This window comes from Ailuropoda melanoleuca, chromosome 10 (assembly GCF_002007445.2).
Source record: "Ailuropoda melanoleuca isolate Jingjing chromosome 10, ASM200744v2, whole genome shotgun sequence".
Classification (NCBI taxonomy): Eukaryota; Metazoa; Chordata; class Mammalia; order Carnivora; family Ursidae; genus Ailuropoda; species Ailuropoda melanoleuca.
In genome coordinates, this window is record NC_048227.1 from 6,078,511 (window position 1) to 6,102,543 (window position 24,033).

At 42.6% G+C, this 24,033-nt stretch overlaps 3 protein-coding genes across 14 annotated transcripts in view; 2 read left to right on the plus strand and 1 right to left on the minus strand.

The window, feature by feature from the left end:
• Positions 1–1,504: 1,504 nt before the first annotated feature.
• Positions 1,505–9,932, minus strand: FAM200A (family with sequence similarity 200 member A). 9 transcript variants are annotated; one of them, XM_034669861.1, is made up of 4 exons: positions 9,799–9,845; positions 6,142–6,311; positions 3,914–4,079; positions 1,505–3,518 (listed from the first exon to the last, which is right to left on the minus strand). In XM_034669861.1, exon 4 carries the CDS (start codon positions 3,269–3,271, stop codon positions 1,601–1,603), a length of 1,671 nt encoding a protein of 556 aa, XP_034525752.1. In that variant the 5' UTR covers positions 3,272–3,518; positions 3,914–4,079; positions 6,142–6,311; positions 9,799–9,845; the 3' UTR covers positions 1,505–1,600. The 9 variants fall into 9 exon arrangements, with proteins under 9 accessions (XP_034525752.1, XP_034525749.1, XP_034525751.1 ...); XM_034669858.1 differs by having other exon boundaries at positions 3,914–4,116; XM_034669860.1 differs by lacking the exon at positions 6,142–6,311 and having other exon boundaries at positions 9,799–9,932.
• Positions 9,831–23,760, plus strand: ZNF655 (zinc finger protein 655). Of its 4 annotated transcripts, XM_019804809.2 has the most exons (5): positions 9,835–9,984; positions 10,979–11,121; positions 12,312–12,397; positions 12,793–12,919; positions 13,907–14,729. In XM_019804809.2, the coding sequence occupies exons 2-5, from the start codon at positions 10,986–10,988 to the stop codon at positions 14,101–14,103; spliced, it is 546 nt and encodes a 181-aa protein (XP_019660368.1). In that variant the 5' UTR covers positions 9,835–9,984; positions 10,979–10,985; the 3' UTR covers positions 14,104–14,729. The 4 variants fall into 4 exon arrangements, with proteins under 4 accessions (XP_011229308.2, XP_019660367.2, XP_019660368.1 ...); XM_011231006.3 differs by lacking the exons at positions 12,312–12,397; positions 12,793–12,919; positions 13,907–14,729 and adding exons at positions 20,202–20,306; positions 20,813–23,760 and having other exon boundaries at positions 9,831–9,984; XM_019804808.2 differs by lacking the exons at positions 12,312–12,397; positions 12,793–12,919; positions 13,907–14,729 and adding an exon at positions 20,813–23,760 and having other exon boundaries at positions 9,831–9,984.
• TMEM225B (transmembrane protein 225B) overlaps positions 10,985–24,033 on the plus strand; it is a 47,360-nt gene continuing 34,311 nt past the window's right edge. The window contains exon 1 of the mRNA XM_002924189.4: positions 10,985–11,121. The gene's annotated coding sequence lies outside the window, so the exon portion shown is untranslated. The remainder of the gene's footprint in view (positions 11,122–24,033) is intronic.

Genomic DNA, 24,033 nt, shown 5'->3' on the forward strand with positions numbered 1-24,033 from the left:
TCTTTTTTCTTATGCATTTCTATGAGTATTTTCACCCTGTTTATATTTAGGTTTCTAAGACATTTAATATGGTCTTCAAAAGCTCTGCAGGGAAAGCAAGCAGTACAGTCCTCATTTTACAGAAGAAATGGAGGCACAGCTATAAGACTTGACCATAACTTATCATCTCTGAAATGGAGCCTGGAGCCGGGAGCCTCAGGTCTCCTCAGTCCTAACCTAGACAGTGCTCTACACTACAGTGAGAAAAGGTCTGTATCTGATGTTTTCATAGCTTTCTAATTTTCTTTCTGGCAGCAAATTGCGTGCGCTTCACTTCCCATTCCAACATCTTCCCACATAAAGATGGGTGACTGGGATGTGGATACATGTTCGCCCAAAGGGGTCAGTGCAATTCCAAATTGTCCCTGGTTAAATGGTGCTGGCGAGATACATGTACTAGTTATGTCCTCATGAGAAAACACAAAGGAAGCAGGTATCTGATCCCGAAGGGGAAGGATTTTAGTAGAAAAGACCCATCATAAACTGCATCGGCCCACAAGGATGGCGCTCGTGGAAACCTGTGTCTTGGAATTTGGCCAAAGGGCCAAAGGCCAATTGTCACTAATCAGGAGACCAAAAAGTCTTGATTGTGGGCAGAGGAAAACAAACAAAGCTGTCCTCAAGGACATGGAGATAAGACTTGGTCTCTTCTGTCCCTGTCAATTTGGATTCTATTTCACAGGGTCCATCCTGCTCCCAGACTTTACCACCAACCCCTAAAACTCACCCTCTACTCAAGTGGGGCAAGCTGCTCCTGGTTTAAGCGGCTGGTCTCAGTATAGCTCACAGAAATTTTGTATGAGTACCTGTTGATTATTTTGCAGCTTTCAAAATCTATCAGATGTTTGTTTCTTCTGCTTCCTTTTACACAATGACTTGAAACCATGTTAGTTTTTAACTGTTGGTGTGACCATCACCTGGTTTTGCTGTAGATGATGTCTGTGAGTTTCCGTTTGGCTATCTTGGTTGCTCTGTTTTTAAGGAGAGACAAGGGGAGATTAAAAACTATGCCCCTATCACTATTTTCTCTCTTGTGTCCCCTTGAGAGCAAGGGACACCTTTACAAAAATATACTGACAGACTGTCCTACATATGCTTCTCATTAGGTAGAATTGTAACACGTGCCCATGCTTAAATAAACCCCGTGTGAGGATGGTGTTAAACCAGGATTAGCATCAAGATTCACTTCCTGGAATTGGAACAAAAAAGGAAGAACACATAAGTACACAGATGGTGAGAAACTGAACCTGAATGGGGCTATGCCTGAAAGGGAGAAGCAAGGCAGCAGCGGAGGAGAGGGGAACAGATCCGAATATAAGATTATGTATTAAGGGTACTATTTTTCAAAACTGACAGTAATACACAGAAATGTGTTTCACATCATTATTCTGGATACACACATACACCCAATTCGTGTAACCGGAACAGGTTTCCTGAAATGATACTACGTAGGAAAATCAAACAGTAAATTCCAAATACAGTTTTATTAATATTTTAAATACAATCTACTAAAAAAAAAACCCTTAAAAAGTACAAAACCAAAATTTCATAGAGACTGGATTTAATGTGAGGGGTGTGCTTGCCTGTTCATAAGTTCATTCCAGTCAGGAACACAGGAGGATAAGGCTACACGCATGTCAGGTGCACTGTTGAGCCTATTTCTTTTCTTTGTTTTTAATTGTGTCAAGATTGAAAATCCTAGTTCACACAAATAGGTAGTTGTGAATGGTAATAACAACAATATACTCTTTCTACTTAGCAATGGAAATTCATCTTTAATCTTAATCCAAAATGCTGATAAACTCAATGTCTTATAATAATTCCTTAGTGTGAATGATGAACTGAGCTGTAATAATTCATTCTCTTCTTCGGGCTCCAAGTTTAACTCAATGATTGATTCTGGGGCTTGAAAAACAAATGGATCTTTTACCCAAATATTTTCCTTTAATGATTCAAATTTCTCTTCTGGAAAGTAATGATGAAAGGTTTGAGACAAAGAAGTGAGATGCATCAGTATCTCTGATTTTATTTCTTTTAAGCGGTCTTCATTAATAATGTTCTCTTCAATGTGTTGCAACAAAGTTGGGAACATATAGTAGCTGGGACGATTACTTTTAAGTCTTGCTTGCCACAACAATAATGTCTTCTGGAATCCTAGAATACGTTCAAGATATTGAAATACATCGTTTTTCCCCTGTACTTTCAAACTTAATTCATTAAGAATGCCAAAAACATCACTTAAATATGCCAATTTTGTTACCCAAATGTCATCTTCAAAAATATTTGCCAAATGAGATTGCTTTTCAGTGAGAAAAGTGTAAATCTCATTCCTGAGTTCATATACTCTGCTCAGTACTTTTCCTTGAGACAACCAACGAACTTCTGTATGAAACAGTAAGTGGGTATGGTTAACTCCAATCTCTGAACAAAATATTTCAAGAAGTTGACCGTTCAGTGAGCTTCCTTTAATAAAATTCACAATTTTCACTACATTTTTCAATACATCCATTAGACTTGGTGGAATTTCCTTGGACACCAAAGCTTCCCGATGAATAAAACAGTGATTCCAAAGAGCGCTGCTATGTGTTACTTCTAACAATTTTTCAATAACCCTGCTATGTTTTCCAGTCATATTTGCTGCTCCATCACTCGAAATTCCTTTACAGTTTTTCCAGTTTAATTTATATTGACCAACAATGCACTTTTCTAATTCAGTAAATAAATCTAATCCAGTTATGTGCGAATTTAAACTTAAACAACACAACAGGTCCTCTATAAAATCATCTTGCCACACGTACCTGACGTAAACCAGGAGTGTTGGACAACTGGCAATATCGGTGCTCTCGTCAAGCTGGATTGCAAAATCTATCCCGGACTGCAGCCGCGCAATAAGCATTGCCTCTAAATGTTTTGCGATCGTACAGATTCGACGAGATATCGTATTGTCACTAAGGGGTATGGTTCTTAATTTGTCAGCTGATTTATCATCAAAAATTGTCCGTACCATATCCATACATGCTGGAAGAATAATTTTTTCAGCAGCTGTGTGAGCCATTTTTTCTTTCGCTACTCGATAGGCCACCAAGTATGATGATAATAAGGCCCTCTCATTCATGGTTGTGGACTGACTAAGAAACGGTGGGGATGATTCTGTGCTATTTCTTTCTCTTTGGAAATGGTCTTCCTCATCTTTATCTTCCTCCTCCACTTTCACTATCACTATGCCTTCCATCTCCTGGGTGTCGTGGGGAGACCAACTTCGGTATGCCTTGTTCAGGTTCAAAGAACTGGTTCACTTGATCCAAACAGGGTCTGTCTGCAGGATCGTCCTTTTTATCCTAGATATTTTAGACCAGTTTTTGCTATTCTGCAGAGTAGAAAAATTTAATAGCAGCATGTAAAAGTAACCTTGTAGTGCGATGCTAACACCTCATGTGAGTATTCAGGAAGACAATTCGCTAAATCCAAAGTCGTCGCATCTGTGTGTAGACAGATTCGGTTCATTACATTGTTTTTGTATACAGCTCATTTAATACCCATGCAAACCTTATGCAGTACATGACTACTCCTATTTTAGAAAGCTCAGAAAGATTATTAAATAACGTGTCTAACACCACAGTGTAGCAGATCCACTATTCAAACCCAAGTCTGAAGCCCAGGGTTCCAACTGTGCTGGTACACTGCCATCTAGTCACTATCAAAGAGCGATCTGGTCACTCTTAAAATGACCATCAAAGTGGGGTGTACAGGATGACCCACTGGGGCACAGGGAAAAAAAATTAAAACTTGTATTTATGTTTTAAAAATACTGAAACCCACTTAACCTTTCCTGATAGCCCCCCCCCCATTTTGGTCCCCATCTCACAGCACTTACGTTCTGTCACCACTTGTGTTGCTGAACTTCACCTTCCAACTATTACATTTTCTTTGCTCATTTCTCTTCATGTTTCGTGATCTTCTGAAAATCCCATCTGTCTCTGGTCTTTTAAGATGAAGGAAAAGGCCTCTCAGTCTTTGACATCTGGGTTAACGTTTTCAAGCTGGGGAAGGGGGAATCACACGTTCCAAGATACGTTACTGCAGAATCAAAATGAAGGGATGGAAAGTGAAATTCAGAAGATACACGACTGAGGTCAGGAGCACAGTCGCTCCTCCCTGAACTGAACAGGACTGCAGGGAGTAGTGGTGCTGACATTCTGGGCAAGAGCAGCAGAAAGACGGGGTTTTACTTTACATTTCTTGAAGGATCCCAGCACCAGTCCTCCCTCAACTTTAGACTCACTGTTTCCATTACTAGTTTGATATATGTAATATTTTTGTGGCTTTTACCCTGAAATTTAATTTGAATGTTTTTATGCCTTATCACGACTGTCCCTCAAGAACAGACTCTCTTTTGCTCTTATCCTTGCCCTTAAGTCATTCTATGTAGTTCCTTGCAACCCATAGACATTTAAAAAATACTTGTTTGAATACAACGTCAGTATTTGCTGCCCATTTTAGAAAGATAACAAATTCCTTATAGGCCTGGTATTTCAACATTTTAAAGGGCATGCCCTTTATAAATTAAGAGACTATCAAGTTATTTGTAAAACATCTGAATAAGAATGGGAGGAATATTGCAGTAGCACAAGTTTAAAGTACAGAAATAAATTACGTGTCCATGCGTAAGTTACTTATGTATCTCCCATTGCACTGTGTAACCAACCTTCTCGGGCAAATAGTAAGGTTTCGTTGATGCTTTCAATGAATTCTCCACAACTGACTGAACTGATTAATTGCGTACTATCTCTTCAGCATTGATCTGTGTGTTTGGTTTGTTTGTTTTGGTCCTCTGCCACTTTCTCTCAATAATGAAAGTGTCTTTCTGGTGGCACTGCAGGAAATGGAGATGGGACATTAGGTTTGGCCCAGGTGGATTTTTCAGTTAAATTCACTCATCAATGAATTTCCAAGTTGGAAGGGCCCTTTGAGATAATCTAGTCAATTTTACTTAGGACAAAATTGAGACCTGGTGGTGTTCTGTCCAAGATCATGCTGCTAATCAGTGGCAGAGAGAGCACTGGAAATGGTCTCCTAGTAGCCCCACGCATTTTTCACTGCATCCTCACAAATCCCCTTAACCACTCACCGCTTCAAGTCAAGCACAATTACCTTGCACAACCGAAAAATCCACCTGAAGTCTGAAATCAGACATTTAAAAATCAGAACGTTCAGAAACTGCAAGGAAAACAGTGAAGTAGATGTAATCTTTTCCTACTGCGTCCAAATCACTTTTTTCACTAGGTTTCGAACACTATCACCACCAGTATTGGTGATGGGCTTGGGGGTGAGCAAACGATCTGCAAACATTCACGAGGCTTAGCAAACTTGACTCCTTTAAAAATACCAAAAAACCGTGAGCTTGATAACCTCGTGGGTCTTCCTCATTTTACATTTTAGGGTCTCTTAAAGACTCGGGTAAAAAAACAAAACAAAACACCCTCAACAGAAGGAAAGCAAATGCGGACAATTGGGGAACGCTGACATTAGCCCCAGACATTCCCTGGTGGGGAGCACAAGGAGGACGGGCGCGCCCAGGCGGGCACGCAGCAGACTGCCTCTCCCCGGTCCCAGAGGCACTTCATCCTAGCCCGGAAAACAAAACGCCGTTCCCTTTACGCTTGGATCCGGGTCTGTCTCTGCTGGGAGACGGCGGGTCGCCGGCCGAGGCTGGGATGGAGGATGGGGACGCGGGCCCTCCTCCACCCGTCGGGGGCGGTCGTGGCGAGGGAAGCCGCGGAACACTGATGTACACATCCACCTCTGTCCCCGCCCATCCTCCCTGGCCGGACCCACGTCTCACCGTGAACCCCGGAGAAGTCTGGGGGGTGCTGGACAGAAAAGGGAGGTGACTCTGGGGGAGTCGAAGGGCAGCACACTTGGACCTAAGCCCTCCGCTCGCCACAACCCCGAGGGCGCGCGCAGGTTTGTGCGGCTCACAGAAACCGGAAGTGCAACACCAGCCTTTCTGGATGGGGCCGCTCTTCGGGGTCCTCTCTAGGAACGCGGGAGGACTGCGGCCTTGTTCTCCAATCGCCGAGTCTGGCTTTGGGGAGCTCTCACCTCTGATCAGCTTTTCCGGCCTCGGAAAAGGCGGCTTAAATTTCCTGTGATACCATCCTGCTCAAATGTTTACACGCTTCTCCTACGTTTTTTTGCTGGCAGTAATCGTAAGAATTCTAGTTATTATCAAACAATACTACTCCTTAGTGATGCTGTGTCTGTCAGAGCAACTGTAACAAAAATGTAGACAGAAGAATATCAAAGGCAAGAATGGTTTCACAAAACCCAAGTGGTGGCTTCTCTGGGGACCCTGATTACGTATGGGCGGTATTTTCAAAAATTTCTTCTGTGGTCAATAGACTTCTTTAGCACTAGGTAGTGGTGAGATCCTGAGCTTGGCTAAAGTTACCAGGGAGTTTTCGGCCTCACAATAAAGTAATTAGTACAGTAAGTCCAATTTTGCTGTCAAAATGTTAGCACAATAGTTACGGCTTTTACCATTACTTCACGAGAAGGTCAAGAAACCACCTTTTATAAAACTGATGTAGGAAAGACGTTATGGTTCGAAGCCCACGGCCAAGAAAGAATTCTTGAGACGTCTTTGGTGAAAAAAGGTGATTCCATGAAAGCATGGGGACAGAACCAACGGGCAGAAAGAGCTGCAACCGGGTCATAAGGAATGGCCGATTATATACTTTCAAGTTGGGAGGGGGTTAGGGATAGCTAAATCTCTAAGGAATTTTGGAAGCAAGGTTTCCACGACCTTAAGAGGGCTAGCTATTGTTGGGAAAAGGTCATTTATTACTGACTAATAAAGCCTTAGTCATGAGACCCTTCAGATGTATATCGGTGGGCCATTTGCTTGGTGTATGATTACCAACGCATACCTTGGGGGGTTTAGAGATAAAGGAAGTTTCCAAAGGAATATTTATACATTAAAGTAGATTACAGGATCTTGAGGGGGGGGCGGGGGGAGTGGTGGCGGTCAGGCTAAGATTACCTTTTTGCCCTTAGCAATGTATTAACACCGAGACAGTTGAGTCCCTAGAGGAATGTCACTCTGCCTGTTTCAAGGACTTGTCAATGGGCTGTAGGTAGTAAGGAAATTTAATAGTTTTTCTTCTGCCTTTGTTTCCCACATCAAAACCATAACCAAGACCTTGAAAGACCACACACTCGAAATTCCAAGACAAGTCTGAGCACAATGGAAAGCCCCCCAAAGGAAGAGCCACATGCTACAAAGGCAACCAATGACCAGGTGATATTCTGAGTAACCTTCCAAGCCCTAAATAATACCCCATTCCCTATGAGGTTTGACCTTGCTGTGACTGTCACTGTTTTCTTTCTACTTCCCCATTGACTTTTCAGTAAACCACTTGAGCAGATCTTTGCTTTTTTTTTTTTTAAAGATTTTATTTATTTATTTGACACAGAGACAGCCAGTGAGAGAAAGACAAGCAGAGGGAGTGGGAGAGGAAGAAGCAAGCTCCCAGCAGAGGAGCCTGATGTGGGGCTTGATCCCAGAACCCTGGGATCATGACATGAGCCAAAGGCAGACACCCAACCAACTAAGCCACCCAGGCGCCTCTGCCATTGCACACTTCTATCAGGTAGCTGCTTCTGGGTGATGAGTAAGCACCATGAATTCTGTGGCAAGCTCATTGTCAGCCCTCCTTGACTATAAAATGGGTTCCTTGATTTAAGGTTGTGTCTAATGGATAAGGCAACCTCTAAACCCTCAAATGATGGTGCTGGTGGAGATAAAGCAGTCAGGGAAAACAAACCCATATTTAGAGCCTGTGTCAATTCTGCTATAATATTTTCTTTCGTGACTATCCATGCCTAGTGCAATGGTGGGCATATGGGAAAGACTAAGGAAGTGCTCAATCCCTTGGGAATACTTGTTCATATATTTTTCTTCAAAGCAACATAGTGTAAAATAAAAATGACAAATTTTATGAGTTAGCTAATTGTTGCCATCTATGTCATTTGAAGAACTGCTGAAAGAAAATTTTGCTCAAAAGCAAAATAAATTTCTAAGGACTTTTTGTTAGGGACTGATGCCTTCTCTGAAGAGAAGTAGACTTTTTTTTTGAAGATTTTATTTATTTAAAGAGAGAAGAGAGAGAGAGCACAGAGGGAGGAGCAGAGGGAGAGGGACAAGCAGACTCTTCGACGTTTAGAGTCCGATCCCACAACCCTGAGATCATAACCAGAGCTGAAACCAAGAGTCAGATGCTTAACTGACTGAGCCACCCAGGAGCCCCGAGAAGAGGACTCTTAAATGAGTGCCTCCTAAGGTCCTCTTACTGGAGCAAACTGCCTGAGTCAGCTAAAACTTAGGACACAAACACACCACTGCCATAGTTCACTCACCTCTGCTGCAGAAATGCAGCAGTCTAATTGGTACAACTTGTGGGGGAATGGCAACTCAGGAAAAAACCCCAAACTCACAGCAATCCTAGAATATTAGAAGAGCTGTTCATGAAGAGGAGGAAGTAATGGGCCATCCACTGTCTGAGGGATCTCAACAGAAACAACAAACATCACCGGGGGGGGGGGTATACTTTTGTTCAACACAAGAAAAAGGTTCTAACTGGAGCTGTACAGCAAGCAATTGACTAAGCAGTGCATCTTCCGTGATGCTGACTCCATTGCGCCAGATACTGTGGACTAGAGATTGTGTCATAGTAGGAAGCTGCATGATATCACTGACACTCAAGAAGAAAAGAAAGGGAAGGCCTATCAGAATCTTCGAGAGGCTGACAGAATTTCAAAAAGCACGTAGACTACTACACTTTTGATTTTTCTTATATTTAAATTGAAATGTCAAATGTCATGAAAGGATTATATCTGATTTGTAAACTTAAAGGACTAATATCTAAAGTCCCTTGCAAATGACTTCTTATTTTTTAAGACACTTGCCAGTCCCTAGCAGATCCCGTTCCACCACAAGACGTCCCATTCCCCAAGATCTGGGAGGTCACAATGACCTCAGGGCTCCTGTTCTAGCGCCCGGCCTGCCCTGTCCTCATGCTCCCCGCTTTACTTATTAGCTTCTGTATAGTCCAGTTTTTCCACCAGGAACGCAGCTATCTTCTGGGCTCAATTTCTCTGAGAAACTCCAACTTCTTCAACGCCCTGTCCCTTGCCCCAAAACAATAGATTCTGATCCCACGATTTTCTGTGGTCTTCATACTACCCAAACGCCTTCCACCCTCGTTAATCAGTGTATTTTGGTGGCGCCTGGGGTGGCACAGTTAAGGGACCGACTCTTGGTTTCAACTCAGGTCTGACGTCAGGGTCATGGGACCTAGCTCCACAGCAGTCTCTGCACTGAGCAGTCAGCTTGAGATTCTCCCTCTGCCCCTATTCCGCCCCCCTCTAAAATAAGTAAATACACCTTAAAAAAATAATCAGTGTGTTTTGTACCCCTGTGCTGTTTCCCCACCCGCGGACTTAAGGAAGTGGGACCATGAGGTCCTCCACTCCTCACGGCGGGACACACCCCACGTTGGCTGGCCACTACCCCGCGGGGTCTTAACGGTTGGCTGGAGTCAGGGAAGGGCCAGCGGAGCCGCTTTCCCAAATCCGGGGCTGTTGCGCTCATTGGCAATATACTGGCTACAGAAGCTGCCAGCGGGGTCAGCACCGAGGGAGGTCAGATGGGTAGAAGTACGCGGAAAAACAACGCACGAGAGCCTCCGCGGTACTTACCCTTCATCCGGGGCCCTCATCCGGGGCCCGCCTTCCGCCCACGCGGCTGCCGGACTCCGCCTCCGGAAGTGCCACTGAGAAGCGCCGGCCTCCAAGCGGTCCAGAGCGACCCCGGAAACCCTGGGGCTGTTCCTAGAGCGAGGGTGTTCGCGACGGGACGGCTGTGTGGCTTGCTGCTCTGCTCGGGTGAGTGCTCAGCAGCCGTTCTGGGGTCGCGGTGGGCGTCGCCGTTAGTTTAGGCTCCCGGGAAGGAGGAGGAGGCGCCGGGTTCCGGCCGACGGCGGTTCCCGTCCCCAGGAGCGCTCTGGGGCCGGGGTGCGAAGGCCTGTTTCTCTTCAGTCAGGGTTCACCCTGACGCCCCGCGGACCGAGGGCCTCGCCTCTGGGGCCCGGTGACCCTGCCCTGGTGCGAGCTGGGTCTCTGTGGCCCGCTTCGCCCTTCGGGGAGCGCGTTTTCACCTAACAGGGAAGTGGGAGGAGGGCAGCGCTGGGCGAGGCCTTCCGAGGGCTGGGCGCCAGTGCCGTTTCTGAGGGTTGTGGAAGCGGGCCGGAGTCCTGTGGCGTCCTTGGGTTTGAAGGACACGAGCCAAACCTGTTTGAGTCGCAGCTCTTCCCTGCATCGCTGTCAGGGCCGTGCGGAGCAGCCTGCCCACCTTGTCTGCGTTGATGAAGGGTCTGACCCCCGCGCCCCACAAAATGGAATTTTGTCATTAGGCAAGCCTGTTTAGTAATTCAAAGAGTGTTTGCCAAGTAATTCCTCGGGGGTCTGCTTTAAAAAAAAAAAAAAGTAATCGTAACTAGCATGTTTCTTTGGGTACAAACTTGACCCTTGAAAAAAGTTTGTACGTTTCCAGTATTTTAAACTTCACTCAAAAATCTTTATTAAGTTGTGCTTTCTTGATTTTTTTTTTCCCTTGAAATACCACAAATTCTGAATTGGTGGAGTTTAAAGCTGCACGCTTGGACCATATGATTCGGTTCTTAAATATTTGAAACTGAATAATTTTCGTTTTTCTTTCCTGTTGTTTTATTTAGGTGATTAGTTATTAACTCTTTTTATTGAGTACCTGCAGTATGCACCTACTTTGCTAAGTCCTGAGGATGTAAAATGATGGGCTGGCTTAACTTAGTACAATAAATTCTCGAAATCTCACCCAGCAGTGATGGTCCTTGTCCTCCAGAACAGGGATGGAGGAAATATCCGCCCAGGAAGCAGCAGGATCACCAGTTGTCCAGTTTCAATCTCTGGAGAGCCTGTCTGAGGGTCTGTCCCCAGAGCCTCCGTTCACGCAGGACACCGACATGGAACAGGAGCTCAACGGGGGTAAGGCTGAGAGAGCACTTAAATCCAAGAGAATGGGAGTGCAGTGGGGCTCCTGGGCCTGGTATGAGAGAGGCCGGGAACTTCAATAAGAAGATGGCCCCTAGGGGAGGTCTGGAAGGGAGGGACAGATGTGACTCAGTTCAGTCCTGGTCTTGGGCTCTTCTGTTAAGGACAACCATCTTTCTTTAATAGGCAGAGTGGTGGTCATTCACTCTGCTTTGGCTATTTTTCATTCATACAACCTTCACTTTATCCTGGTTTCACATCCAGAAAAATTCTAGGATATGCTGCTTTGCTGCATCTCACAATCCTTGCCTCGCTTTTATTTCCTCTTAGATTTAGGGCCCTTCTCTCCCCCGTTCCCTTTACTTAGTTTCTTTCCTCCTTGATGACTTTGCGAGCTTTGCCACCTGCCATTCTGTTACAGCTGCAGTGTTTGTGACTAATCTAACTTTGGCCAAAAAAGCAACCATTTAATTCCTTGGTTGAGCACAACACCTGTATGAGTGTACACATACCACATATTGACTCCACTGTAACATCTTTATCTATGTATAGATAGGTTGACATGTCTTGTACTTTTTTTGCTTTGTAAGAACCTTGTTTTAAATTGCTTGTGGCCAGCTGCAGTGCCTGAAATAACTTATGTGTCAGCAACACCAATTGAGTGCCATGGTGTGTGGGGTGCTGTGGGGTGTTGTGGGAGTGTGGAAAAGGTTGTGAGGAAACAGATGACCATTCCTTATTCTTGGGAGCCTTACACACTGGTTGTAGAGAGAGTGCTCATTCACATGTGGGCTTACTGAAATTTACAGAACACTGTCTGGGAAAGCGTCAGAAGTCAGCTAAGTAGTTATTGCCCTGGACAAGTCACTGCAAGTCTTTATGCTTTGCTTTGCCGGTCTGCAAAACAGGAATAGTGCTTATCCTGCTGTTAGAGGAATGTCCTGACATGAGAATAAAGTGCAATACGAGATTTCCTAAGAAGGTCCTGTATCACGGGTCTGAACATGGGTAAGGAGGGCATGCCGATGCTGAGAAGGAGCAGAGTAGATGCACTCAGTACCTGATAAACATTCATTGGTTTTATTAGAACGTTGATGTGAAGAAGGGTCCCACTGACTCCCTCTTCTGTCAGGGAGCCCTGGGGAAGGGTTGCTCTCACTCTTGGCTCCTTTCTCCTCCCTCAGCTCCACCTGTTCCCCAGGTGCCTGCTCTTCCCCATGAGGGAAGCCCAGGAGACCAGGCAGCTACGCTCCTGACAGCCAGGTACCAGGTGAGCTGAGGAACCCTCTGCTTTTCCTCAGGGACTGTTGATACTGATGGAGTGTGGCCCTTCCCTCATCCCATCCGTAAACCCTGCCTCAAATTTTTTTCAATAGCAGACCCCAGTTTAGGAATGATCCTCTTCAGAGGCCTGGACTTCACAGAAACCACCTTCCCATCTCCCCACCACCACCAGTAAACACTGTTCTTTCTCTATCCCTGGTGCTGTGATGGGCATTTATTAGATGTTAAAGGTTATGGAACTTACTCCCTAGTTTCTAGTCTGTTTTCCCTTCTCCCCAGCTTTGCTACACTCTGGACACCCTCTCTGTCATCTCTTTCATTTTCTGGCCACAGTGCTATAGTGGCTTCATTCCCCAGAGCAGCCAGGCTGTGTTATTTCAGGAGTTTGTGACATTCGAGGATGTGGCTGTGCACCTTACTCGAGAGGAATGGGGATGCCTGGACCCTGTTCAGAGGGATCTCTACAGAGAAGTGATGTTAGAGAATTATGGGAACGTGGTGTCATTGGGTAAGGACTTTCTTGTTACTCAGCTTATCTATTAGGATTTCTTTACTTCCTTGTTTCTGAGGAGGTGTGAGGTCTCTGAGAAAGTAGCGTGTGGCTCAAATTCCAGGTCTTAGAACCTCTGAATCCTCCATCTTCAACGTCATTCTTCTCTGGGAGTGGGTTTTCTTGGGAGGGTTTCAAGATAAGACATTTTACTCTTTATCTTTAATTAACTGATACCTGCTTTTGTGGGGCATCTGTTTCCTGTTAGAAAAGGGAAACTTGCTTGTGCTTTGCCTAAGTTCTCACCTTCCCTATCTTTTCCTTTTTTTTATGAGAGGGACCCTAGAGCCTCCCAGTCCACAGCCAGACACGTTCCTTCCTGGTAATACAGTGCCCCCATGTCTGAAAGTTTTCCATTTTCCTCGGAGGAAGAAATCCTTTTTTAAAGATAGGCTAAAATCCTTGTAGAATGATCCCTCACCTCTTAACATTCCTAAATTCATCTCCAAGAGGCAGAGTTCGAGAGACTTCATTTAAAGATATGACTCACTGCGAGTCTATTTCAGTGAGTCATCCAGACGGTAGTCCTAAGTAACCTCACCCGGAGCAGCAGAAGTTTCAGCTTTAAACTGAGTCTCTCCTTTGTCGTTTGGACGGTACAGAGGGCTGCCGGGATTAGGCACCCAGTAGTGCTCGAGAGCAGCATCAGCGGGGCTGTTGGCAGCCCCCTCGATGAGAGCATTGCTCCTTTTCCTCTTTTTTTGGCCATTCTCTGCTTCTGCTTCTGCTTTTTTTTTTTTTTAATATGTATGTATGTATTTAATCATACTTTTTCTTCTCTCTCTTTTTTTTTTGGCTTTGCCTCTGCTGTTGGCATCCAGGGTGTTCCTTTGTCTCCTTGATTATGTTCAGGATTAAAGAAGTCTTTTTACCTGTGGGGAGGCAGCCTGCCCACTGGGAAGGTTTTTAGTGTGTTTCCCATTCCTGGCTCTTTGATCTTTGTAGGCATACTTCTCCGCCTTCCTACCACCCGGATTCATAGTGTGAATTCCTGCCCGGCCCTGAGTCATACCCAGGCAAGTGCTTTCTCTGGAGAAACACTTGCAGTTCTTTCAGCAGGAATCTCCAAGAGATGGCCCAAGTATCGGCTTCCCATCGATATTGCTCGTCCCCGCTCGGAAACTCCTTTTCCACGATTGTAAGATATTACACTTGATTGATGCTCTCAGGATGCCACCACTATGTAAAATTGCAACTCCTCAGATGACCTTTGTTAAATTTCTGAAGGGCCGAGGAGGCCCTCCGTTTCAGCCAGATGAATTTTGAACCTGAGTTCTGAGTTCATTCATAAGCCACGGTTGGTGGTCATCTACTTGTGTTCTGAGAAGCCACAAAGTTCAACTCCAGCTGTTCAGTTATGATCTTTTCATGTTATTTTAGAATGTGGAACTTATGCTGTGCACCCCTCTTTTCTGTAGTGAATATGACCTGCCCCTTCTGTTGTCTGACTTTTCTGTGACCCCTGGGCTTTCCTCATGTTTAGCACTCTAGTCTTCTCCTTTAAGTCCCCATGCCCCCCTCCAAGGCCCTGACTTTGTCCCCTTTATTCTTCATGGTGCTATACAGATTGATGCATTTAAATGACCTTTCCTGATCAAGTGTTCCTTAGCTCTGTCCGTGATGGATGGGAAATGGGAGGGGAAAAGAGTTTCTTTATTTCAGGGTATCAAATTGAATGTATATTTAAACAACTTTGTAAACTGTAAAGTGATGTAATTGTAAACTACTGTTAATTTTATCTAATAATTACATAATTTCCAACAGTTAACCTGTCTACTTTTTGGAGTAAACAAACTTCTTAGCACTTTAATCAGCCTAGTAGCACGGTGTGCTATTAGACTGAATTTTATCCCATTTCCTGTGTCATCTCTGCACAAGTACGGGACACGCATGCACACGCACACATACTGGCTACAAACACGTACAAGAAACTCTCCTGTTCACCTTGCTTTTGTGACTAAGTCAGCAGCATCTTTTTAGTAATTATTTTTTTACAGTTCTCAGGAAATAATTTTCAAATTTATGGGCTCAGCAAACTCCATCTGAAATGTAAGTTTATATACTTAGTTAGCTTAATGCTTGGTGTTGTAAAATACGGACATTGTAGTTCAGTTCTTGACTTAGTGGCCCCACTGTCAAGTTCACATCTTCTTCCCCCAGCAGCTCAGTTGTCACAGATATCAAAACGTTCCTTCGGGTAAGTGCTTCTACTATATAGTAGTAAAATATACAGAGTATGAATAGCTGAGTAAAAGAATAAAAAAGTAAGTAAAAAGTCATATTTTTCATTACCAAATCTGAAAAGAAGCAGGTTCTTTTGACGGCAAGTGAATTACTGGCTTGAGGATCATACCCAAAAGGAAGTTATCTGTGACTTAGTGCTGGAGATTAAGGTCAGGAAAGTGGTCTGGATTGCATTTCACACAGGGTCAGTGTGGCAGGTGCTTTATTAGATGACATCATTAGAAACATGCCTGTCAGAATTCTGGTTGTTAAGTTGGTAAATCAGGAAATGTTTGGCACATACCCTTTGCTGTTTGAAGTTAATGTCATGAAGACAAAAATGGTTTTGTATAGAATGTCTTCTACTGCCATGGCTATTTACTGTTTATTGAGGGGCCAGGGTGTTACGAGGTACTATGCATACCTCATTTAATCCTTACCATAGGGGCGCCTGGGTGGCACAGCGGTTAAGCGTCTGCCTTCGGCTCAGGGCGTGATACTGGCGTTATGGGATCGAGCCCCACATCAGGCTCCTCCGCTATGAGCCTGCTTCTTCCTCTCCCAGTCCCCCTGCTTGTGTTCCCTCTCTCGCTGCCTGTCTCTATCTCTGTCAAATAAATAAATAAAATCTTTAAAAAAAAAAATCCTTACCATAACCCTGTGAGCAGATGTTATTCTATTTTATACCTGAGGAAACTGAGGCTCAAAAGTTAAGTGATCCACTCAGGGTCAGAACTAGGTGTAGGACTCAGATCATGCTATTTTTCATTGTTTTGCCCCTTAGGACAATTAGTCCAACCACACATGGTGTTTTTTGTTTTTGTTTCTTAAAGATTTATCCATCTATTTCTTTAGAGAGAGAGCAAGCCTTTGGGAGGGGCAGAGGGAGAGAAAGTCCCAAGCAGACTCCATGCTGAGCGCAGAGTCTGACGTGGCGCTTGATCTCATGACCCTGAGGTCACCACCCTGAGATCACAACCTGAACTGAAACTGAGTCGGATGCTCAACCGATTGTGCCACCCGAAGGCCCCACACGTGGTTTTTTATATGCTTATGGTTTTATACTCTGATGGCAATTAGAAAAAACGATGAGAAATTGGACAGATGGGCATTAGGTTGTGCAGTTTGGGAGCAGAAAGAACATGCATTCGAGAAGAAATAAAATTGCGTAAGGATACGTTCCATTAAAATAGGTATCTACACAAGAACAATATTACTAAGGAGAGATTTTATTTGTGTGTTAAGGACCAAGAAGAAGGGCATAGAGCTTCCATGTGGCTAAAGTCTTAGCATAACTGATATAGGCAACAAACCAAATAATGAGGTGAATTTTAAATGTTTTTTTTTAAAGACCAGATTAAGTTAAAAATAAATCTGGAGAACTGTCAAGGTTTAAATTTAAAAAAATCAAAAGATTTTAATAAAATATTAGGTAATTTTATATAGGAAAAATTAATTGCAAACGCATATTTTGAAAGCACAGAGTTTTGACTTTAAAATTTTGGAAAAAGGCATTCAGGCCAATAGCAAGAAAACCTGCCTTAATGCTTCCTGTGACCCTTAGAATGATAGACTTGAAAGAAGATAAACTGTGGAATCAGACTTGGGTTTGTCTTACCAACTGTCTACATTGAGCAGATTATTTAAACTGATACTCACATTCTTCAACTATAAAACATGAAAAATAATGTCTGCCTTTCTGGGTTTGTGTCAGGGATTAAATTAGTTTAAATTACGTTGTATGTGTAAGTACCTGGCTCATGGTAGTTACTTGAATGCTTTTTTGGAAAGGACTGCCAGTGATAAGAGCTATAGATCAGATTTTTTAAAAATTAAAAAAATTTTTAAAGTGTGATCCATGCTCAAGCATGGAACCTAACATGGTTCTTGAACTCATGACCTGAGATCAAGACCTGAGCTGAAATCCAACTGATCCACCCACGTGCCCAGATCAGATTTTTTAATACAAATTTCAGGACTATGTTCACATTATCTCTTTATAGTGAAATTTCCTCAAATTGAGTATTGCTCATACTTTGTGTAGGAGTTTGGATTTTTATTTTATTTATTTTATTTTTTTAAAGATTTCATTTATTTATTTGACAGAGACAGTCAGCGAGAGAGAGGGAACACAAGCAGGGGGAGTGGGGAGAGGAAGAAGCAGGCTCATAGCAGAGGAGCCTGATGTGGGGCTCGATCCCACAACGCCGGGATCATGCCCTGAGGCCGAAGGCAGACGCTTAACCGCTGTGGCACCCAGGCGCCCCTGGATTTTTATTTTAAAGAGGCTTTGATTTCTTTTTTTATTTTTTTTTTTAAAGATTTTATTTATTTATTTGACAGAGATAGAGACAGCCAGAGAGAGAGGGAACACAAGCAGGGGGAGTGGGAGAGGAAGAAGCAGGCTCATAGCGAAAGAGCCTGATGTGGGGCTCGATCCCATAACGCTGGGATCACGCCCTGAGCCGAAGGCAGACGCTTAACCGCTGTGCCACCCAGGCTCCCCGAGGCTTTGATTTCTTTGACACTAAGTGATCTTTTAGTTTGCTTAATTAGAACATCCACGACTCCAAATCTGTTGGATCCTGGCTCTCCATGTATTACTCCAATCACTATTTCTGGTTTTTTTTTTCTTCTTCTTTTTTTTTTTTTGAGAGAGAACACGAGCAGGGGTGGGGGGAGGAACAGAGGGAAAGCAGGCTTCCCGCTGATCAGGGAGCCGGATGTGGGGCTCCATCCCTGGACTCCAGGATCATGACCTGGAGTCATGCTTTACTGACTGAGGCAGATGCTTAACCGACTGAGCCACACAGGCACCCATCTCTGTTCTTATTTATTTATTTTCGCCTTTTACTCCATTGTCAGTATGTTGATCTTCTGTTGTCTTTCTGTACATATTTTGGAGGAAGGGACAGATTTCATTTACAATCATAATTTTTTACTAGCAGATTACTTAAAAGCCAGGTTCTGAAAGACTGGATTTGTTTAAGCCCTAGCTTTGCTAGTTATTGTGACCTTGGGCGAGTTACTTAAACTGTCAGTCTTAGTTTTCTTATTTGTAAAATGGGTACAACGGTAGTTCCTACTTTATAAAGTTATGATGAGTATTAAGTTAAAATTTATAAAGTTCTTGGTGTGGAACTTTGCACCTATCAAATGTGCAGTAAACCTTAGCTTAATATTTTAATGATACAGATGATTTTTAAGTCTGTATTTTAAACCCTGTTCTCTCATCAAAACTGTAGTCTTTTATCTCTTACTGTCTACTAGGTATTTTCTCTTATTCCTGACTGCGTTAACTTAAACACAATCTAAAATCAAACCCTTCTTTCCATATGGAAACAGTCTTTTTTTTTTTTTTTTAAAGATTTTATTTATTTATTCGACAGAGATAGAGACAGCCAGCGAGAGAGGGAACACAAGCAGGGGGAGTGGGAGAGGAAGAAGCAGGCTCATAGCGGAGGAGCCTGATGTGGGGCTCGATCCCATAACGCCGGGATCATGCCCTGAGCCGAAGGCAGACCCTTAACCGCTGTGCCACCCAGGCGCCCCGGAAACAGTCTTTTTTGTTGTGTGTGGGTGATGTAGGTATAGATACAGAATAAATAACCAAAATTTGCTTTATTTATCAAATATTTAGAAACACTTTGATATCTGAGTTAAAAGTTACAAATTCTGTTATCAGAATTCTGAGGAAAATATTTGCTGCTTCATGCCACACTAACTTTTTTTAAAACTTGAAAACTATTTCCTTTGATGTGGAGGACCTCAACTAAGTAAATGTCCAAAGGAGGGAATAGACTATTAATGCCCAGCAGGAATTCAGAAACACAGTAAATGCCTTCCTTATATCTCTTCTGATCTGCTGTTTGTAGGCTCTCACATGGAATCGCAAGAGGACAGCTGTTGGTTTGTCATATTTTCCAGGCCCATTGCCCTTTTAGAAACTGGTTATCTGTTATATATTGATGCTAGGACACAAATTTGGCACTCAGTAAGTAGCTCTTAAGTAAATAAATCAAAAGAAGTACAAGATATAAGCTATATGGTCCCTGCTAGTAAGAGTTTATAAATGAAGAGGGATGATAATTCCTGAAACCAATTAAATAAAAATCTGTAAATTCTATTATATAGTGACATGTCAGGATAAGAGGAACAAATTAATAGAGAAAGGCTTTTGGAGTTGACAGGCTTGAGCTAGACCTTGTGTATGTGCTACTAGATTTCTGGGCTGAAGATGTATAAAAACTGCCCGTTTAATACTATAATAGTTCTGCGCCCCCTCAGGATCAGACTGCTTCTTGCTTTTGCTTTAAAAGAGATTAGATCCTAGCCGTCCATTATGTAAGCCAGGAAAGACCATTTTTATGTGAAGGTGCACTTTTATTGCACTTGCCTCTCTGTATCTCTGTTTATATCTGTCTCTACATACTTTCCATATGGGAGGCACCCCATAGATGGGTAAGAATGTGTTATTTTTTGTTTCCTCATGTGCACTGAAGTGTATTGAGATTGGTGAAGTTTCTTGAGATTGGTTCTTGGAATATTTATTCAGTCTTCACTGATTATGTTGTTGCATAGCTCATCACACAACGGGTGCTTGAGTATTCACCTTCCTCCAGTCCAGTGAGGTTATATTTTGATAACTTCCCTTTTGACCCGGTCGAATACTTATAGACCAGGTCTAATACAGAGATTGATCTATAGGCAGCAGCTGAAAGTGAAGATGATCACTTCCGTGCAGACAGGTACACACTTATGCACCAGTTGCCTTGTCTGAGTAATGTTTAAATGGATACTTCTCCCAGAGTCTTCAACTTGCCCCATGACACACCTCTTTCTGGAGCACAAGTAGGAGCTCCTTGTAGAGCATCTTTGCCCTTCTCACTCTCCAGGCCTTCCCTAATGTCTTCTAAGAATTTACTTTCTCTCTCCATTAACCATTAGTTAAAAGATAAAGTGGCTTTGTGTAGTCTGGGGATAAATTGCCACATCCCATTTCCTTCTCTGTGAGCAGGATTTCCAATTTCCAAGCCTGATGGGATCTCCCAGCGGGAACAAGATCTACAGGTCTTTGATCTGGAAACTAAGAATAGAGAAGTCTTAAGAGATGACTGCTCAGGTGAGTAAGGCAGACTCAATCAGATGCAATTAGGGAAGTAAGAGTCAAGTTGTTGAGCCAAAATGTAGCTGCTTTGGCAGTCAGAATGAAGAGCTCAGTCTACATACCAGATGGCAAGCTCCTTCCTTTTCCCTTCGGTTTTGTTGAATTCTTTTCATTTATTTTATCCCTTATCCACAAGTTGTACTGGGTCCCTATTCAAGTTGCTTCTCCATAATTCTTCTGAACTACTTCCCTGTTACCTCCTTTGAAACACCTTAGTTGGTTATCTTCTTTGCTTAAACGTCCTCCTCCGTTTCTACCACACCCTGAACCATTTGTTCATTACCTCACTGTTCTGTTCATGCCCTTACATCTGCTGTGAGATTTTGTGCCTGTGCTTCGGAGTAAATAAACTTCTCTCGTTTTAGTAGATTCTAGATTAGTTTTCTCCTCTCTGAGTTTTTTTCCCCCCTAAGCACAGGGTACAGATTACATTTGCATTTTCTATTTATATATTGAATCAGATGGAGAGACCAGAGAAGAGAACAAGCTGTTGATTCCTAAGCAGGAAATTTTGGAAGAAGTACATTCGTACAAAGTGAGAGTAGGAAGACTCAAAAAGGATATTGCCCAAGTTCCCGGGACTAGAGAAGTGTCTAAACCTGAGGACAGATTAGAAAGGCTTCAGGAAATCCTAAGGAAATTTCTCTTCCTGGAGAGAGAGTTTAGGCAAATAACAATCAGCAAGAAAGCCTTCACCGGTGACAACAATGAATGTAATGAACCTGAGAAAAGCTTCGGTCTGGACTCTACCCTTGATACAGATCAGAGAATTCTTAGAATACAGAATATTGATGATACTGATAAGTATGACATGGGTGTGAATCAGAATTCAGCTGTTGGTAAACAAGAACAAATAAACCTAATACAGGATGTTCAGAGTAGTGAATACAAGGACAGCTTAATGGATCTCTCCCACCTTAGTAAATGTGACAGCATTCCTGCCACTGAGAAATCCTATAAATGTGATGCATGTGAGAAAGTCTTTCATCAGAGCTCTGCCCTTTCTAGACATCAGAGAATTCATACTAGAGAGAAACCCTACAAATGTAAAGAATGTGAAAAATCTTTCAGTCAGAGTTCAAGTCTTAGTCGACATAAAAGAATACACACTAGAGAAAAACCCTATAAATGTGAAGCATCTGATAAATCCTGTGAAGCGTCTGATAAATCCTGTAGTCAGAGCTCAGACGTAACTCCACATAAGAGGATTCACACTAGAGCAAAATCTTACAAATGTAGTAATTGTGAAAGAGTTTTCAGTCGTAGTGTACATCTTACTCAACATCAGAAGATTCACAGAGAGATGCCCTGTAAGTGTACTGTATGTGGCAGTGACTTCCATCATACCTCATACCTTGCCGAACATCAGAAAGTCCACTGTGAAGAGAAAGCCTATGAATACAATGATTGTGGGTTGACCTTTGTTAAACATCAAGGAATTCATCTCAGAGAAAAGCCCTATACGTGTAATGAATGTGGAAAAGACTTCAGACTGAATTCCCATCTTATTCAGCATCAAAGAATTCACATAGGAGAGAAACCACGTGAATGTAATGAATGTGGAAAAGCTTTCGGTCAAACTTCATGCCTTATTCAGCATCACAAAATTCATGGGAAGGAGAAGTCCTATGAGTGTGATGATTATGAGGAAAGTTTCAGTCACAGCTCAGATCTCGTTCTTCAGCAAGAAGTCCTCACCAGAGAAAAAGCCTTTGATTGTGATGCATGGGAAAAGAACCTCAGTCAGAGAGCACACCTTGTTCAGCATCAGAGAATTCATACCAAAGAGAAACCTTATGAATGTGATGAACGTGGGGAGACCTTTAGTCAAATTCAGGCCTCATTCAACATCTGAGAGTTCACACCAGGGAGAAATCATACGTACTGAAGGTGGTGAAGCCTTCAGTCAGTCAGCCTTTATTCAGCATCAGAGAATGCACACCAGAGAGAAACCCTCTGAATGTGATGAATGTAGGAAAACTATTTGTTAGTGTTAAACTTCGTCAATATCTGCAAACCCATACCAATGAGGAAATCTACGAATATATTGAATGTGGTAAATGCTTCATGCTATTTTCATACCTTAGTCACCATTGGGAGAATTCTTACTGGAATAGAATTCCATCACTGTAATAAATGTGAAATAGCCTTCAGTCAAAGAAACTACCTTGGTCAGCATCAAATTCATTCCATGCAGAAAGCCTATGAATGTAACAAGCGTGTATGCGAGTGGGAGGACTCAGTCATATTCCACCCCTTATTCAACATCAAAGAATCCATGCCCAGGAGAAGCCATTCAAGTGTAGCGAAGGTGACAAATCTTTCAGTGGGAGTTCAAGTCTTTTTCATCATTAGAATCTCCATACTACACCAGAATCTGATATAATGCAAATGGAAAAAATGCTCCTCCACATTTCAGGCTTTCCTCAACATCAAAATATTGGGGAGAAAATTTTATATAAAATTGTTAATATATAGCCCTGATCTTTTTCATTGCAGAAGATAGTCTGAATGCAGTGCATTGGTGAATGCAGTGCTGTATCCTCATGGCATTCTTTTATTTAATAGGTGTAAGTAGGTATATACATTTTATTTATGGAACTCATTTAAACTATTTTTTAAAAATATGGCCTATGAACGTTTTTATTTTTCCTGAAATTTGGTTCCTGTATGGCTTCTTTAAAATATTGTTAATACACCACTGTAAAAACATAATTAACTTCTGGAAAGTAGCTCATTTAGCTTTTTCTGGTGTTCTCAGCCCAAGTTCCCTCCAAAACAGACTTTTAGGTCTGCTGTTTTCTGAGCATTCTACTTTCCTGTTCCTTTTCACCACAACATTTGGATTCCTGTTAATTTCTCCATTTTTTTAGCACCTTCTAATGATGGTGTTCTAGTATTAAGCTTCTCACTAGCAGGTATGCCGTCCCTGCTTGATGCTCATGTTCTGGTGTCTTCTTTCTTAAAGTGAAGCATCTACCTAAAAAGAATGGGATTTTCACATCCTGTCCATCCATGAGTTTGAAGGATCCCATCTCTGCTGTGTTTGTGGCAGGCAGCTAAACATTTTCAAATGACACCCAAGTTCTTTGCTGCCTTGTTTGCATCCACAGCCCTCCAAAAGAGATAAGGACATCAGGGAGCCAACAGGACTCCTGGTGGTCTAGCTACATTCATTCAGCACCTATTCTGCATGTCAAAGTTTAGAATTATTTTATATACTTGTGTTGAAGGCCAGCAAAATGCTCAGGTCTGCTTTTGATAGGGCAAAATATGAAGAACATACACAAAAAAGAGAACTTCATAAGGGAATGCAGCTTTTCAAAAAAGATATTGCTGTTCTTCTGTAATCTCTCTAGAGGGAGTATTTCAAGAGAGTGGCGGGTCTTCCTGGTAAAATTTTAACGACTACAATTGCTTCATCATCTGTTTGGATTTTCGCCCCCCTCTCCCATCAACCCAGGACAGTATTTGAAGTGTGGGGGCTTTGTGTATGATTGTTTATTCATCATCACATTTTCTGTATTTTACGAGTCTATAGGCCATATATAAGAACTTGGTTTTTTGATTGATGAAAGTGGTCACAGAAGTCAGGATGTCCAGAGTTCGGGGTCACTGTCAACACCTAGCCAAGAATTCATGATTCTTTAGGTGATGTCAAAGCATTTTATTATATTTTTCC

Bases quoted from the DNA above. Each gene is read 5' to 3' on its own strand.
- ZNF655 (XM_011231006.3), top strand. From the start codon at position 10,986: ATGGAGGAAATATCCGCCCAGGAAGCAGCAGGATCACCAGTTGTCCAG. The intron at 11,122-20,201 runs GTAAGGCTGAGA...CTCTGTGAGCAG, and splicing joins GGAACAGGAGCTCAACGGGG to GATTTCCAATTTCCAAGCCT. The intron at 20,307-20,812 runs GTGAGTAAGGCA...ATATTGAATCAG, and splicing joins CTTAAGAGATGACTGCTCAG to ATGGAGAGACCAGAGAAGAG.
- FAM200A (XM_034669860.1), bottom strand. From the start codon at position 3,271: ATGGAAGGCATAGTGATAGTGAAAGTGGAGGAGGAAGATAAAGATGAG.